This window comes from Bombus huntii, chromosome 16, assembly GCF_024542735.1.
Source record: "Bombus huntii isolate Logan2020A chromosome 16, iyBomHunt1.1, whole genome shotgun sequence".
In the NCBI taxonomy this organism is placed as follows: Eukaryota; Metazoa; Arthropoda; class Insecta; order Hymenoptera; family Apidae; genus Bombus; species Bombus huntii.
In genome coordinates, this window is record NC_066253.1 from 7506269 (window position 1) to 7522904 (window position 16636).

Genomic DNA, 16636 nt, shown 5'->3' on the forward strand with positions numbered 1-16636 from the left:
TGTCCCTCCCGTGACCGTGGCTACGTCCGGTCACTTCGAGCCCAAACCCATCCTCATAAAGTCAGATTGGAACATTAAGACTATTTCTTATTTTTATTACTTAAGGGCGGCTATAGTAAAAGTCTGGACTAGTGTATTCGGGTTTTTCCCAACATTCCGGACGGGAAATCCCGCTGTCTTTTCTTCTCCGACATATACGTATGTTCAATTTGTTCCTGTACACGCTGTTATCTCCTTAATTATTGAAACTTAATAATATATTCCGATTTCTTTTTACATTTTTATTTAAAGAGAGGTCAATGTCAATATAGCTTTTTTAAATGGAATTATACATTTTTTTATACACCATTCGATGCATCTTTTAATTCTCTACAAAAAAGAGGTGTGAAGGTACTTGGGTCGAAAAAAGATTAGTTTAAAAGATATTTGAATTTTAATATTGTCAAACTTATGGTACGTATAACAAGAAGAACATACATAGCAAACAAACGTAAAAGCGACCCAAGTACTTTTATAGCTTTATGTAGGGTATACAAAAACATATTAGCATTAGTATTCATTGCACCATCCGTACACTGTTCAACGTTACACTTAAAAGTGTTGCATTGGCATTGAATCTCTTTAAATAAGAATGTAAAAAAGATTGCAAAATCTTCTCTTTTCTTTTCGCTTAAGACAATGATTCCCTTCTTGGAGTACATGGTTTTGCTTTTTACTTATTACATATATGCAACATTTACAATTCTATTTAATTTATTTCTTTCTTTCCTCTCTCTCTTTCTCCTTTTCTTCCCTTATTTTCCTTCTTCTTTATAATTTATTGTTCTTGTTATTTTGTATTCTTTCCTCTCATATGTTATTATGTCTGTTCTTTTTCTTCACAGATTCTACATATCTTTTTGTTACTTTCTTCCCTATATCTGTTGCCTCTCCATTCGTTGCAGCATGTAAATCTTGCTATAGCGGTTTTAGTTTTATGCCCTTTCCTTTGTGTCCACGGTCTACCCAGGTTGTCTAATATAATTTGCTCTTTCTGCTGTCATTCAATTTTTGTATTCCATTCGTACTCCTTTTGTATTTCTTTGCCGAGGTTGATCCTCGACTTTATTTTGTTCCTCCATCCTCTTACTTTCTTTCCCCTATACTACTTGTTAATCCACTCATCTATTCTGCTCTTTCCCTTGTCTTCTTTTGCTTCCCTTTGCCAGTGGTTTGTTCCACCTCCTTTATGATACGATCTTTTCATTGGCACTGAAACTACCACACCAGTCAAAACGACTGGTTTTACAATTTTATAAATGTGCCAACCCTCATTTATGGATCATGGTCCCAGATGGATTAATAATACTAAAAATGTACTACATAACATGGAATTCCTTTTGTAAGAAAGTAATAAATCAATAAATATAAAGATATTCTATTATTACGAATTCTTTAAAGATCAATCATTTTGACTGGTGTGGTAAAAATAGCTTCGTCTTAACTGTCGGTAGTTTAGTGCTAATTTACCTCAAATCTATTTCCTCCTATTCTCTTCTAATTACCTCCCTTCTCTATTTTTTCAGTATCACGTTCTCTGTTTCTTTTTTTATTCTGTCTTGATACTTTAGTACTCTGCTTCCTGCTTCTATACTTATTTCTTCTATTTCTGTTTCTCCTCACATCACATATCCAGCTGTCTACCCCATCTATACCGTACTAACCTACATAATATAGCGAAATCATAATCATAACTTGCGTCTATTTTAAACACTAAATTACTCAGTTTGTTGTGTACTGGAAGCTACTACTTTTGCCCTTTGCCCCATACATGTATTTGCTGTTCGCTATCTAAATACAACAGTTTGCATTAACAAACAGTTAATGTATAATTTATGAACTGAAAGAATCTACAAAGGAGGCAAAATTTATAACCGTCAGTTCCTTTAATTACATATTAGCTTTCGAAAAATGTGTTCGGACAATAAAATTATAATTACAGTCATTCTCTCCTCTTTTGATATCGATGAAGATAACGAGAGAAAACAAATACATTTTTATTGGCCTTTCTGTTTTGTTTGTCGGTTTATGACTGAAAAGAATATTTTCATATAGAATAATTAAAACAGCCGAAGGTATAATTGTTGAAACAAATAATACTTGATAATACTTGATAAATAAAGGTATAATTGAATATCGTTCGACGTTTTGATATTGTGACAAGCAATATTTTTTTAATGATGAGCAGACTGACATAAGATTAAAAACTCAATCGTGAGAAAAACATAAGATTAATTGATAACGCATACTGCTAACACAAAAACTGCTGCTTTCTAAAAAAAAAAAAAAAAGGAAAGGAAAAAGAAAGACATCTTGGAAGGGCAAATATCTTAAATTCAACACGTGGATACGAACATGTCTGTTAGAAGAAACGACTTTGGACGACTGACAATGGCAAGTGAAAATTACGTGCATAAGACGAAGGACGACTGTATTGCTGATTACAAAATTACAGTTAAATCCTCTATAATCACAATTAAATTACAGCCACATAACTAAATGTGTACGTACCACCAATCGCACTCAACGATCGTATCTCTGTGGGGTGTCTCGCAATCGATAACTCTGTTACAAAGTGATATCTCCGCTGTCATCGAATGATAAACACGTTAATTGCTGGACCGAAGAAACATGTATTGGAAATATTTAAGAAATTATTTATGTGAAAATTTATCCAAATACAAAATAGATAATGAAACAAAGGTTATTCATTTCGTTTAATAGAGATCGAATAATGAAATAATCTAGAGAAAAACTATTTCACGTTCAAGTAAACTGAGATAATGTTCAAGATAGTAATGCATTATTGGAATTCTTAAAAGAATTAAGTGATCTACATATTTTTTTCCTTATATCTGTTTTTTTACCTATTACTGCCCACAAATGGCTGAAAAATCATGCGTCGCATTTAAATGGAACACCGTGTACATGCGGTGATGTAATTTGGCGCCAGAATAGCTAGCAGAAACGGCGAACGTTCGATTACCATTGACCGTGCGTACTATGAGTGGGTGGGTCGTCGAGTTCGATGCGTTTCAACGGTCACAACCAAGGGAATGAACTCGTGTATCCTTGGACTCGGTCCAATTTTATTTTCAAGGTTACATTGCAGCCATTTCTTACCTGAGATCATTGATCCAATTGAAGCGAATCGAGCTATACACGCATATGCAACGAACATATACAGACATATGCAACGAACACGCGAATAACAAATATTTAATAAATCGCTTTTTTTGTTTGTAAAAATTAAGTCGATTAGCTAAGATATTTCTCATTTTTTGTCACGTAGATTAACACTTAATACGTGACTTACTTTTATATATATATTGAATTCAATTACAGAGGCTACAAAATGTATCGGCACATAACCTTAATTTTGTAGCGTTCTTTTTATCGGGTTTTACATTTCATGGTATCAAATTCTCGTACGACACGAAATTTCGTATACTTTGACTTGATCAATTAGTATTTAGCAATATGCCAATACCTTTTTGTAGTCACTGTAGTAAGGAAATAATAGCCAGAAGCAATACTTATCATTTTCTTATAGAGTCAATGAATAATACATTTTAATTATTCGTTTAAAGATTGATTAACAGTGTATTTTTAAGTTTGAAACGCTTTTCATCGGTGTATAGTTCTAAATATACTTAGGTTAAAAATATGTTTGAATTAATTACGGTATAAGTTTAGAAAAATCTTCCTTGTCCGATCAATAAGATAAGTTTTACCTAATCAGTTGCATTCTCGTAGATACCAATATTTCTGCATCGCGTATCTATTATTTACCCAAATGGATATTTTATAATAATAATAATAATAATATGTAATAATAAAATAATAATATAGATAGCAATAATAAAATGATGATATAGATAGACTGAAGTCATTATTTGTCAATGCATAATTTTTGTATACTAAATTGCATTTTGCCAAAAATAGGCAAATATCCGATTTATGTGTTTTCCGGAAATAATCGTTTACTCAAAATAATATTTTTCAGAGAAGTACAGTGTTTACGCGAGTATCTCCTTTGCTGTGCTATTGTTGGGTGTCGGAGTTCCACTTTGGTGGCACACTACTGCAGTTCCGCGTGTATCGCTTCCTTACGCTGGAATCGAAGCACTCTCCGACCTAGACATCAATATTAAAACGAAAATTGTCGTCGTAGCTCTGTCTCGAGATCGAGCTGAATCCTTGGTGCACCACATAACGGACGCTTTTAAAAATTCCAGTGAGCAAATGAAAATTACATCCTCCTTTTTCTCTACATATTTTTTTCATACACGGTAACACGTAGATATAATACATTTGAAGAACTAATTCAGCATCCAGAAACAATGTACATCGTACAAACGCATGTCCTATTTGGTCTTGTTTACCAGACACAGCGAGCTTTTTACAGCGAAATTTTTATATAATATATTTCTATAACAAACAATTTTAATCCCTCTTCTTTTTCCTCATTGAACTTCAATAAGTTATGGATTAAATATAATATCGATGATAGAAATTTTACACTAAAGTATGAAATATCAGGCGTTAATAAAGTATTATTAAATATCAAGTATAAAATATTTTCGCGATCCTTTTAATTAATCCGTTAGATTTTTATTTGCGAGAATACTCGAAATCATTTGTTGTTGAAATGTTTGCGCAAAATTTCTTGAAAATGTTATATGTGCCTCGGTACAAAATTGAACAAGGACTTGAGCAAATTTGAAGAATGTTAGACATATTTCGTTTATAATTTAATAGAATTTAATGGGAAAGAGATTAAATTTTTTTATTATAAATGCATATATTATATAAACATTTTTTGCTAGGAAAAGCTCATTATATCCAGTGAACAAAGTCAAGTAGAACATATGTTGATATAAACCTTTTACATTTTTTGTAGATACCGTATCGAGTGCTGAAATATAGTCCATATGTTATAGGACACCTTACACACACACACACATATGTATATAGAAGCTTTATGTGTTACAGGTATCTGTCGGATAGAAGTTATTTACCATGTGATATCCAGTAATCTAGTAACTTCTGCGTTTACGCATCATGAACTAGAGAAAATAGCATCGGCTTTCGACCTGGACGTCGGACAAATTCTACTTTTGGAAACAAACAACTTAAACGATGCAGTTCTCGTCGGCTCGAAAAGAACCATTTACTTTTCTACAGAAACCAGTAAGCAGCAATCTTACGATCAAAATCGACAATCGCTGAAAATTTCACCGTCCTCTTGCAACTGTTCATTTTCGTTTCAGCTGCCTCCACTTTGATTCAAGTATTATCGGAATGGGTGTTGCTTGAAAAATCACTGACTTTAACGAGAAATGCACTCACCGAACCAACTCTTTACAGCCTAGATGAGGAAAACAGGAGAAGGTTCCCGGCTAGCCCGGCTTACGATGTACTCATCACTGTGGTCAATCCAGATCCAGAAAAATTGAAAGTTGCTTGGGATCTCCGCGTGATGGCCGAGGGTGGGTAAGAAAGAAAATCTCATTTTTCTAATAGCTCTGCCTTTACCGTCATATCCACAATGAACAGCATAATTACAGGTTTCATAACTGAATCATTTTTTATTACCATTAACATTGCCATAAGGTTAGTCGATTGCATCGAATGGATCGTATAACGAGTTAGTATACACTAAGTAAAACTCCATTTCTTGAAACGTTGACCCCTGACAAATTCAGATAAATGGAGTTCCACTGTACGTATAAAATGATTATGTTTCAACATTAATGTGATCCTAAGCAGTAAGAAGTATATAAAATTACCACAGAACACGAAAATTTTCCGAGCTGAAATGATTCGCACAGAGTTCCGATCCAGAACCCATTGAGAATCGATGCGAAAATTTTAAATTTGAAAAAGACAAAGAAAAAATTGTAAATCTTCATCTATATCGATTCTTGAATTGCTGAAGAGAATCGCAGAACAATGGAATAAAATTCATCTTGAGTATTGCCAAAATCTTGTACAAACTATGCCAAAACGCATTAAAATCACCCTAAAAGCTAAATAATACCTCATAGAATAAATGCTACTCAACTAGGTTAGAACTGGCAAATTTTATCGTGAAAAATATTGCGCGAAACTGAATGAATCAATTGTTACAAATTGCTTATGTTATTAGCTCTAATTAACCAAAATGTGTTTATTTCATGTATACCTTGACATTAATGATAATAGAAAAGGTTTCATACAAAATCTGTGATATTAGTATAGTTATGTGTATCTTTATTGAATATCTACAATATATTTTTTGCTTATAGAATACGTCGAACCATTTCTCTCTGAGCTTTCGATTCTGAGTAACTTCTCTGTCAAATCACAGTGGTTGTATTTACTGCCATTGGATGTCAGCCCGAAACGAGTGCCTGATAGTGGCCCATTAGGTAGACATTTTGCATTATCAGAGGACGTTTTACCTCAATTAATTACACCATTGGAGAAAAAACTAGGTATGTTATTCGTATTTTCACCCCCTTACGAAGAACGAAATAAAATCTGTAACTCTAACATTATCACTATTTATTTTAGCCTCACAGGTTAGTCTCCATCCAACTATCAATTTCGTTATTTATGCTGTTCCTTGTGACAGCGCTCCGTTACATATTTACACGCGTTCTGGACATCGATCGAAAATTAACGCTAACGTCGAAGCGTTTCTTTCTCCAAGGTAATGCTCCTAATTTCGAGTCATCTCCAGTTAAGATATATTTACGTTGTCTTTTCTATTTCTTGGTATAGATGGGGTGGTGTAGTTTTGATCAATCCACCCGTTGAAGCTTGCATGGCTGCGAAACCCGATCAACCTGTTACCATTGTGCCTGAACAGACTACCATTGTTGGAACCTTTCTTACCCAATTGAAACTTCTTTTAGGCATTCCTGAACCGGTAATCAAATCATTATCTTTCTTATTCGTTTACTCTAGCTCTACGTGTTTCTTTTATTTTCCATTCTACTATCCACTCATTGATATGATGAAAAGTGTCTCCACGATGCATCTATTTTTTCCAGAAATTCTTAAATGGTGTTACCGCTGTTTCTTTGCCAGGATTGAAACTGCGTGATTGGGAAATCGATGCATTGCTGCGTGTACGCACGATCGAGCAATTAACATCGGCAAAATTGACTCTGCAATCGATTGCACAACTTCTTCAAGAAATTGGTAACATTGTGATTACAGATATTGTAGGAAACAGAATTAAAACAGCCTTACGTTTGGTGGAAGATTCGGCTCAACGATTAACGCGTGGCGATCTAGCTGTAGGTTTTCTGCTGAGTAAAGAAGCATTTGTTACTGCGGAAGCAGCATTCTCCGATCCAACGCTCTTTGCTTTGTTATATTTTCCCGAAGATCAAAAGTAAGACATATTTGCTATCATTCATCCTTATCTATACCAAGTCTTTCTCATCTTATTGTACTTTCTTTGATTTCAGATACGCTGTATACACACCTCTCTTCTTACCAGCCATGGTACCAGTCTTGCTTTCCTTAAAAAATATTTATCGCTATTATTTCCATCGAAGAGTCAATAATCCATTGAAGGAAACTGCACCAGGCCAAAATAAATGAGAGCAGCAAGTGTTTCACGATAACGTCTTGAACCATTTGCCAAGTTTTTACTTCACATTGTCTTTTCTTTATCATTTTCATTGTATCCTACTGTCGAGTCATTTCTATACATCATGCTGTTTTATCTAGATAAAAAGTCGATGAAACAAACGTCGCAAATAAAAACAATATTTTTTTATTGTACAAAGAAAATGTTCATCAAGTTATAAAAACAGCAGAAAGTGTGGGATGAGTCAGTGAGTGAATGAAAAAGATAGGGAGAGGACTGAGTGAGTGAAAAATTAGGAAAGACAGGCAAAGACGAAAAGTGAAGAGGGACGGGAAGCGGCAGAGAATGCGCTGAACTGTTTAAATTATTTCAACCAATATCGAATGAGTTTAAGATATTTTACATACAGTTAAATTTCACTTTTGTTTGTCCTGCATATTTCTCGTACATAGAAAGAATTCTAGAATTACAACTTCCTCGTAATTTCTGTTACCCACGGACGAAATACGGATCCGCGTTATGCGTCACAGCATACAATATAGTATAAAGTAGCGCTAGATAAAGGTTTCTGTTTGTACACAGGTACGCGTCTTTTGTCCACATTTACGCACACAAATTTAATACTATCAAACGTCTCCCACGCATGCTCATACATCCGTTTTAACAAATTTCAAATTAATTATCATTAGATCGTTAGAAACAGCTAATAATCTATGTACAATACACGTATATCAATCCTCAACCAGTTATCAAATGGTTACAAAATTATTGAGTTGAATCACTATAAAATGTATGTTCAACTACCGCGAGAAAATTTCAAATTCAAGTTAGTTTAATGTAGCTGACTCGATACGAGCAACTTCATGAAAATGAAATCGAGATAACGCTATTATTTTTTTCGCTAATATACTGTCAAGATTTATCGTAAATCTCACAGCTACTGTTGATTGGATGGATTCTTTACTTAATCAGGACAAGCTCAAATTTGTTTTTGTTTGTTCGATTAGTAGTTGAACATTATCGCTAATAATAAAAATAAATTAATTGGTGAATTGAAAAGTTTACTTGTATGAAAAAAAAAAAAAGAAAAAGAAAAAGATAAAAATATAAACAGGAAAAAGAAGAAGAGTAGGAGCGGGAGAGGGACGGAAGGGGTTGAGGAAAATTAAAAGAAAAAAAGGAAGGAGTAAAAAGGAGGGATGTAAAAAAAAAGAAGAAAATTAACAGAGATGCTGAACTAGCTGTATCGCATGTTGCAAAGCATCTGCGATATTCTGAAAAACAGGTACACCTTCGCGCGTCGCGTAGTCCGACAGGTACATTCTTCCCCGATTGTAGTCTTTTATGGCTTGTTCAGTTAGCTGAAAGAAAATGTTACCTTCTATATAAATATATGTAAAATTTGGTTCAATGGAAAAACAGGAGATTATAAGATAAGTATAATAGAAAGACGAAGAGATGAGAAAAGGAAAAAAGAAATACAGAAGAAAGAATATAGAAGCTATAGGAACAAAATGAGACGTATATTTATACTTGTGTATAATAATATCTATAGAAGTGTATATTATTTATAGAAGACATACACAAAAACGCTTACCTTTTCACCAGAAACTACGCAGTCTTCGGGAAGCGCTTGAACGCATAGGACTAATTTTGCGCGTAATCCAATCAGGTGAGCTGCCAATGCCATTATAGTGACACCACGCGAATGTTGCGGTACGATCAATAATATTAACCGTGAATTTTTCATCCTCTGCAATTCTTGTGGCAACACCTTTACGTTGTACTCGTTCAGGCTTGATCGATAGAAGGATAATCCAATAGATCTAAAACGAGAAACAATTTACGTGTAAACTTACAACGACATTGTCGTAGTGGAGAGAATCGAAAGAACGTTACATCTCGAATGCTCACTCGATCGAGGGTATGGCGGTCGTTTCTAACCAAAACTGATCTTTACCGATTACTCCAACGTACAAGTCTCTCTTCTCGGATTCTGGCACGAAGAAATTGGTCCAATCTAAAAAGTTGAACGGTCGAACGAATCGTACACTCGACTGCTCGGACGTTTTCGTGAACAATTAATCGAGGCACGAACGTCTCGTAACGACCTGTTTGCTAGTTGATAGACGCTAACGATACACACGCTACTACAGGTCGTGGCAAATTTTTGAGAATAAGAAATACCTAGGAAACGGTTAAAAGGTTGCACGATAGCTCTGCGAAGAAATTTCGACGCCTTCCTACATAAAATACTCCAAACTGAAGGTATCTCACTTTCACAAGAGACGCCGTTGCTCTTCGTCCTCCACGCTGATTCGGTAGCTAAGGCACAAAATTGTTCGAAGTTTATCCGTAATTCCGTTGGATCCCTCTTCGCTGGAAATCCATCGTCTATCAACGTCCTATACGCTTCTGAAAGCACATACAAACGCAGACAGTAGAGAAAATATAGTTGAGCTATAATCGAACGCCTACACACTGTTATTACCATATATGGCATTGTCAACGCGTTAGATGTACACGTGCGATTTTCATTATGCGAAAAGTATAATATTTATTACCCGACTTGTTCACGACACTAAGAAGCTCTGACATCGATGGTACGTTGCACTTGACACTCGATTGTAATGCTATCCAAGCCTACAAAATCAAGAGTGCAAAGCAAATGTAACAAGAATATGTTATAATTTGTTTTTCACAAGCAATATGTGTTTTTCTACAAACATGTGGCAAATAGACGCTAGTGAAACTTACTTCTTCCAAGTTGACGGCCCCATTATCGTTCATATCCATAGACTTGAAAATCTCCCTGAGCATACTGCAAGAGAGTAGGTTAAAATCGAATATTCGACACAATCACACTTACATAAATATGTATGTACAGTTTCAGCGAAAAATCCTTACACCAGATCCATTCCATTTTGACCGAATGATATTTTAATCGGCCTAATACCATCATCGGCATGCAGATCTTCCACGTTAATTTCCTCACGTAGCATCTATGGAGAAACGTAGATCAGTAGCTTTTTAGTATAAACAATTAAATTTATTTCGCTCAATGTAATTTACAAAATATGTACCACAACAATCATCTATTGTTACGTATTTTATTCACTGATTTATCTATTTATACCTTGGATGTACAATTCAGAGCAACTGATACACTTTCAAATATTGGTATCCTCTGTCTCTCCATCAGATACTGAAGTACTAGCAATCCATTCATCAGGTCACAATATTCTCTAAATAAGAATTAACATTTATGATACAAATACTAAAAATGAGAGTAATCTATATCAACAAAAAATAGAGAAAGTGAAAACAAGGCACTTACTGTAGAGATACAGTTTCGCCAAGTATCGTTTGACCCTGACGATACGGATAAATAACAAGAATTAAAGACTCGCGGCGCGTAGCTGCTAACTGAGCTGCTTCAATGATGCCTGCGCTATTGCGTGTTTGATTATCAATTACGAAGAGTAATACTTTCGCTGTTTGTTTCGCTTCATATTCTTGAGCTATTAATTCCGGTCCCCACTGCGACACTTGCTGAAATATTTATTTATTTTTACAATTGTACCAACGACTAATCAATAGGTAGATCAGGCTAGAATGAATACAAATGGTCACGTACGGGATTGTAGTAAGTGATCCCGAGTCTCTGTAGAGTCGGTATCGCTATTTCTGACCTCCATGTGGTTGGATTACAGGATCCACCCAGAAATACCTCATATGCCATTCTATCTGTAGAAATAAACGCTATAAACATGCGATGCGTGTCAATACACGCAAAATTCTATATATCTGAAATCTATGTATGATATACTCACTTGAAGCGCTTTTGTTGTTAGTATCTTTTCCATCACAGTGCAACAGACGAATGGTACTCATAGAAGCGGCTGTTCTGGAATAAAATATATACGAATTAACCATAATTTGATGAAACAAACTATTTATAACTTGAAACAGTATTATCACACTCGAATTAGAAAAATGTCAATCTTTATCCGGTTTGCAAGAGGATTCGATATATATACATTCAATATTTTTTTCTTAATTTTATTTTCAACTGATTGTAAAATAGTATAGATAAAAGTTGAATCAATTTCGGTTGGAGTGTGGTAATGCTAGAATCATCTTATTACCAATTAACTTAATGTATGTAAATCTGTAGTAGTAAACATACTTCCAAATATCAAATCCTTTTGCAACAAGGAAAAGCATGCTACGCTGCATCGTTGAAAAACTATTTCTGCTTTGATTAATGACGCAACCAATTGTTCGATACTTTAAGCCTGCAACATACACATTTCCCTTTTGTCGAATTGTTGAAGAAAAGTAGCAATAGTTGAAAGGAGATCAATATTTGCATTACCTTTCTCTGCACAAATGTGCCAATTCAGTGACAAAAATATAATTTTCTTGGAGCATTATATAAGCAGGAGGACCAATAATCAAATAATTTTTAGTAAGTCGCCACTCTTTGTGTATATGCACCCAGTATGCAAGTGACAACATTACGTATGTTTCTTTTCCCTGAAACAAAATCACTCATAGATTGAAGATATTTATTAGCTCAAGATGGATAAGGAATGTGTTTGTAATAATCTATATTCTGCAAAAATTGTACTTACATAGACTTTGTCGATATCCGTTGACATAAACTTGAACAGATATATAGGAAGACTTCATTGTTCAAACTGATGTGTGATTAGGCAAGAGATTAATGCCCATTCAATATATTTATCTCTTAATCATCCAACAGAGGAGAATTTTGAATTTTCCTATTTGGGAAGAAAATGATATCATCATTATTATTATCATTCGCCTTATTTCTTTATTTTGTTCAATACATTCTATGCGTATAATTACAGAAATTACACAGTAAACATGAAGATCATTCGAATTTATTTTAAATTTTCATTTTTTAAGTAGAAATGTAAGAATATAGAAAGAAAATTGTGGTTATCGTGTACGCAAGATATATATTCGGAATGGTTGAGATGTAGCGTTACTACTAACAGACATACACATGAAAGTGTACTATTTAATTACCTACTGCAGCTACTCACTGCTACCCATTGAGAACTAGCGTAAGTTCGCAAGGCGATGGAGAGCCTGTCAGGCACACTAACCTTGACGATAGTTCGGTGCTGCATGCCCACGCACGAAAAACATATGTGGTAAACTTCAAAGGGAAACGCATTGATTCCGACTGCATTTCACGTGCATTCGTTGACGAGTCTCAACGACGAATAAAAAAAACACGCGACAATGAAATTCAGATTCTTTGGAAAAATGAACGATGAGAGATCTCTGATTGTGCACTCCCGCTATTGCTCATACTTATTTATACACCGTTATATTTAAAATGTAAGAACGCGTCGTCGTCAAAGAGGCACTGACTGCTTGGATGTATCACAAATAAATTACATGCTCGTGAACATTCTTTTCGATATTATCGGTGACACCGCACGCGATATTATTGCCGCGCGAAAAAGTACTCTACAGTTCGAAAACTCACTAGACTCGATTCATATCGAGCTCCCTCGAAATCAGTAACCGTCGATGAAATCACAAATCAGCGCTACTACTGTTAAACGTCGCGCTTCGTATCCTTCTCCTTTTCTATCTTGCGAGCCTTCTCTCTTTTTTTCTTTCACCCTCTCCTCTCTATCCTTCTTAGTTACCCTCACTCCTCGGTTCGCATTGACACGGTATCCTTTCTCCTTTTCTTACTTATATCCAATTAATTCGCTATTAGTTTCGGTTTAAAGGGAAAACTCGCACTACCGGACGAACAATAATTTCGTTTTGACGAAAAACGACACGTCCAACATGTTTCGCGCAGTCGCGACGGTAATTCGCCTGTTTTTCGCCTCTTTCGTCTCTATCACTTCCCGCCACTAGTCTGTACGCGTGTCTACACTACTGTAGATCGCGCGCACCGACTTAAGACCAGTCTCGAGAATGACGTAAACCTCCAACAATGAAGAGTGATGTCACACACATCGAACTTCGTAGAGGTTTGCTCTCACCGTCGCCATCGTCATCGCCATCACCATCCACCCAGGGACTTTCGATTCACCGATTATCTTATTCCGCCTTTAACTCACGATATTTCAATTTTTCCAACCGTCATTACAAATCTGCTCTCTATATAAATCCTTCCTTTTCTCACATTCTATTTCTATGTAACGATCGAATAATAACGAAAAGCAAGCTTTTCTCAATGGTTTGTCATCTGCCGTAAGATTAAGGGAATCATTAGGAAATTACTGACGTCATTGATTTATGCTACACATGTTGAACAAACATTTCATTTTCGTTAGATACGTGTATTTGATCTTCCGTTTTTTCCGACAGAGATGACATCTTTACTGTAAACACGATATAAGTGTGTCTTTATCTTCCTTTTAACTTTAACGCTACTCGACGCTGTTTATAGATAGTTCATCCAGAACACTTATTCATACCATCTTAATATCGAGGACAAGAACTGATATTCTTTGCTACTGTGTACGAAAAGAACATTACAGTTAAAAATGATTTAATGGAAATGAAAAAAAGTACTCTCAAATTGTTTCAAACTTAATCATACCTATTTTTACGAAACTAAGATCATTGTCTATTTGAATCTGTAAATTGAACATACATAATACAAAAAAGTAGTTCAATATAATATATAGTAATTATGAATTGTGCGTAAAATGTAAAATTCTAAATTTTTCAAATATAATTCTTCAATACATAAAATATATATGTGTAAAGAAAAGAAACAAATTGGATACATAAAGTACATAAATTAGAATCACTAACAGGTGGTATTGTTATAGCATAGTTGAATTAGTATTTTGTCTTTGTCCTGTGTTTATCTTGAATTATCATATAAAGACATATAATAAAAGACGATGATAGGTAACTCAGCAAAGTAGCAAATTATGGAAATTATATCATACAAAAAGAACATTTTGAATGTTGAATCTTTTTATTTTGGTTTCGAAAGTAAAAGCATGGAGAAAAATTATTCATATTAAGCTTCGTGTGTACACATGAGGATACTACCTTAGATATTAGTAACTAGTATTACTTTAGTTTCCACTCTCTATATAGCCACATGAATCGTGATAAACATCATTCAACCGATTGTAAATGTTTGGATGGTGTGACAACCTATTATATATCTATTATATACTTGCCGAACATTTACTGGTGTAGCGTGATAAGTAGAAAGCGATAGAATGATCTAGATTCGACATAAAGATGCTTGGTATAATTGTATCTGGTCGACTCGTAAGTATCAATGCTTTGCTATGCAAGTACCAACATTGTATTTTATTTTCGATGCTAAATTATCAATTAAATGTAAATGTATCGTTTGTCACAAACGTATCAGTGTTTCTACGTAACATACTTCTCTTTTCCTGATTTTCGCTAATGCCCTATGCTTGCGTCGTTTTGTTTCGTATCTTGTTTCTGTTACCTCTCAGTAATGCTCACATTTCACCCCACCCCGTCGCCAACTTGTCACGAGCGTCTTTGCATTTAATCGAATATGTAAATATCATGTCGACGAATCTAGATTTTTTCAAGTTTCAAATAGTAAACCACAATTTCCAAACATATACAAACGATATGTAATTGTAAATGTAACATCTTTCGTAGGTCCAAACGGATTTTCAACAGATAGGAGAGAACCAGTTTTTAATAACAGTACCTGATGCAGATAATATAAACCATATTGTGGTTTTTCTCACTGGTGCTATACCTTTACCTGATGGTACAGGTGGTGCAGGTATGTGCTACAATAACAATTAAACAAATTCACCTGCATATTCTTATTGACCCTTGGTCTTTACAGTGTATTTCAGTTGGCCAGATCCAACTGCTCCGCCTAATTGGCAGTTTCTCGGGTATATTTCAAACGTCAAGCCATCTGCCATATTCAAGATATCCACTCTGAAGAAGAATCATGAATTCGAAAATAGTAATTTAGGAATTTTTGGAGTAGGAAAGATTTCTCATGTAGCACAAATAGGGGTTTCGGTGGAACCCATTGGAGCTATAGAACAACAAGCAGCTACAGTAACACAAGCCACGTCAAACTCCTTTTTAGAATTTGTTCAGAAGATGCTTACAAGTTTTTTGAATTATGTTTCGAGTTTTTCTGTGACACAAGCACAAATGACACCAAACCCAACAGAAAACTTTGTACCGCTATCTGCTATTCAAGGATGGTACGAAACTTTTGAGAGGAGGTTACAACAAAATCCAAACTTCTGGAAAGCATGATGAGAAAGTGACTGACTCTCAATAGTTCGTTTCCATTTTGTATAGTGACGTGTCATTTCTCAGCACTCGTGCTTGTGTTCGCAAAGTATGATATAATACTGAACCACGATGCGTTATACGCATGAATTCAAATTTTTTATATTTTCACTGAAGAACAATATGATGATAATAACAAGAATAATTATGACGCTGCCACGTACCTTATCCGAAAACGCAAAATTTGTTATCTGTAAGTGTTTAGCATAAATTCATTGTGTTTTTATTGTTTTTATTTTTACTATCAAGTATGTGCTCTCTAATTTGGTTATGGAAGAGCAGATTGCTATTGTATTACATTTATTTCGATCGTTCTGCATTTTATAAACATCGTATTAGCAAAACGTAAACATGTAAATACTTTTAATTTCTAATAATATGATAAGAAACAGAAGAAAAGAATCCTCGAATCTAATCTATGATGAAAGCGATATAAGGGAATAACGCATGCGTCAACTTCCATTTTGTTCATGAAGTTTAGGGTTATCCATGAATGATTCTAAAGCTAGAGTATTATGTTACGTGAGAAAAGCAACGAATGATTATCAACAATTTCGCACCATGATGCTTTTTCTACTCTTCATTCATTTAAAATTGAGGGTTATCAATATACATTTAAATAATAAAATTCTTTTGAATATATAAATTATCTGAATAACATTTAAATTATCAACGAGT

General features: G+C 34.6%; 4 protein-coding genes across 19 annotated transcripts in view; 2 read left to right on the top strand and 2 right to left on the bottom strand.

Moving 5' to 3' along the window:
• Positions 1–2616, bottom strand: part of LOC126874461 (protein I'm not dead yet) — a 15734-nt gene extending 13118 nt beyond the window's left edge. Inside the window, exon 1 of the mRNA XM_050636536.1 lies at positions 2551–2616. The gene's annotated coding sequence lies outside the window, so the exon portion shown is untranslated. The remainder of the gene's footprint in view (positions 1–2550) is intronic.
• Positions 1–7693, top strand: part of LOC126874462 (GPI transamidase component PIG-S) — a 22019-nt gene extending 14326 nt beyond the window's left edge. For both annotated transcript variants that reach the window (XM_050636538.1, XM_050636539.1), the window contains exons 3-10: positions 4046–4276; positions 5035–5232; positions 5313–5531; positions 6330–6518; positions 6598–6736; positions 6808–6955; positions 7080–7426; positions 7503–7693. In XM_050636538.1, the coding sequence (XP_050492495.1) occupies positions 4046–4276; positions 5035–5232; positions 5313–5531; positions 6330–6518; positions 6598–6736; positions 6808–6955; positions 7080–7426; positions 7503–7638 (1607 nt within the window). In that variant the 3' untranslated portion in view covers positions 7639–7693. The remainder of the gene's footprint in view (positions 1–4045; positions 4277–5034; positions 5233–5312; positions 5532–6329; positions 6519–6597; positions 6737–6807; positions 6956–7079; positions 7427–7502) is intronic.
• A 1010-nt stretch (positions 7694–8703) lies between these two features.
• LOC126874463 (uncharacterized) lies at positions 8704–13299 on the bottom strand. Of its 13 annotated transcripts, none has more exons than XM_050636542.1 (14): positions 13155–13299; positions 12265–12414; positions 12006–12166; positions 11461–11534; positions 11265–11389; positions 10965–11179; positions 10764–10872; positions 10535–10629; positions 10385–10448; positions 10192–10270; positions 9815–10042; positions 9542–9647; positions 9225–9453; positions 8704–8988 (listed from the first exon to the last, which is right to left on the bottom strand). In XM_050636542.1, exons 2-14 carry the CDS (start codon positions 12289–12291, stop codon positions 8848–8850), a joined length of 1653 nt encoding a protein of 550 aa, XP_050492499.1. In that variant the 5' UTR covers positions 12292–12414; positions 13155–13299; the 3' UTR covers positions 8704–8847. The 13 variants fall into 13 exon arrangements, with proteins under 13 accessions (XP_050492499.1, XP_050492498.1, XP_050492501.1 ...); XM_050636541.1 differs by lacking the exon at positions 13155–13299 and adding an exon at positions 12766–12903; XM_050636544.1 differs by lacking the exon at positions 13155–13299 and adding an exon at positions 12686–12834 and having other exon boundaries at positions 11265–11374.
• Positions 13300–13520: 221 nt separating this feature from the next.
• LOC126874469 (protein OPI10 homolog) lies at positions 13521–16604 on the top strand. Of its 3 annotated transcripts, none has more exons than XM_050636579.1 (3): positions 13521–13656; positions 15296–15425; positions 15492–16604. In XM_050636579.1, the coding sequence occupies exons 1-3, from the start codon at positions 13630–13632 to the stop codon at positions 15920–15922; spliced, it is 588 nt and encodes a 195-aa protein (XP_050492536.1). In that variant the 5' UTR covers positions 13521–13629; the 3' UTR covers positions 15923–16604. The 3 variants fall into 3 exon arrangements, with proteins under 3 accessions (XP_050492536.1, XP_050492535.1, XP_050492533.1); XM_050636578.1 differs by lacking the exon at positions 13521–13656 and adding an exon at positions 14569–14923; XM_050636576.1 differs by lacking the exon at positions 13521–13656 and adding an exon at positions 14940–15187.
• Positions 16605–16636: the final 32 nt, after the last annotated feature.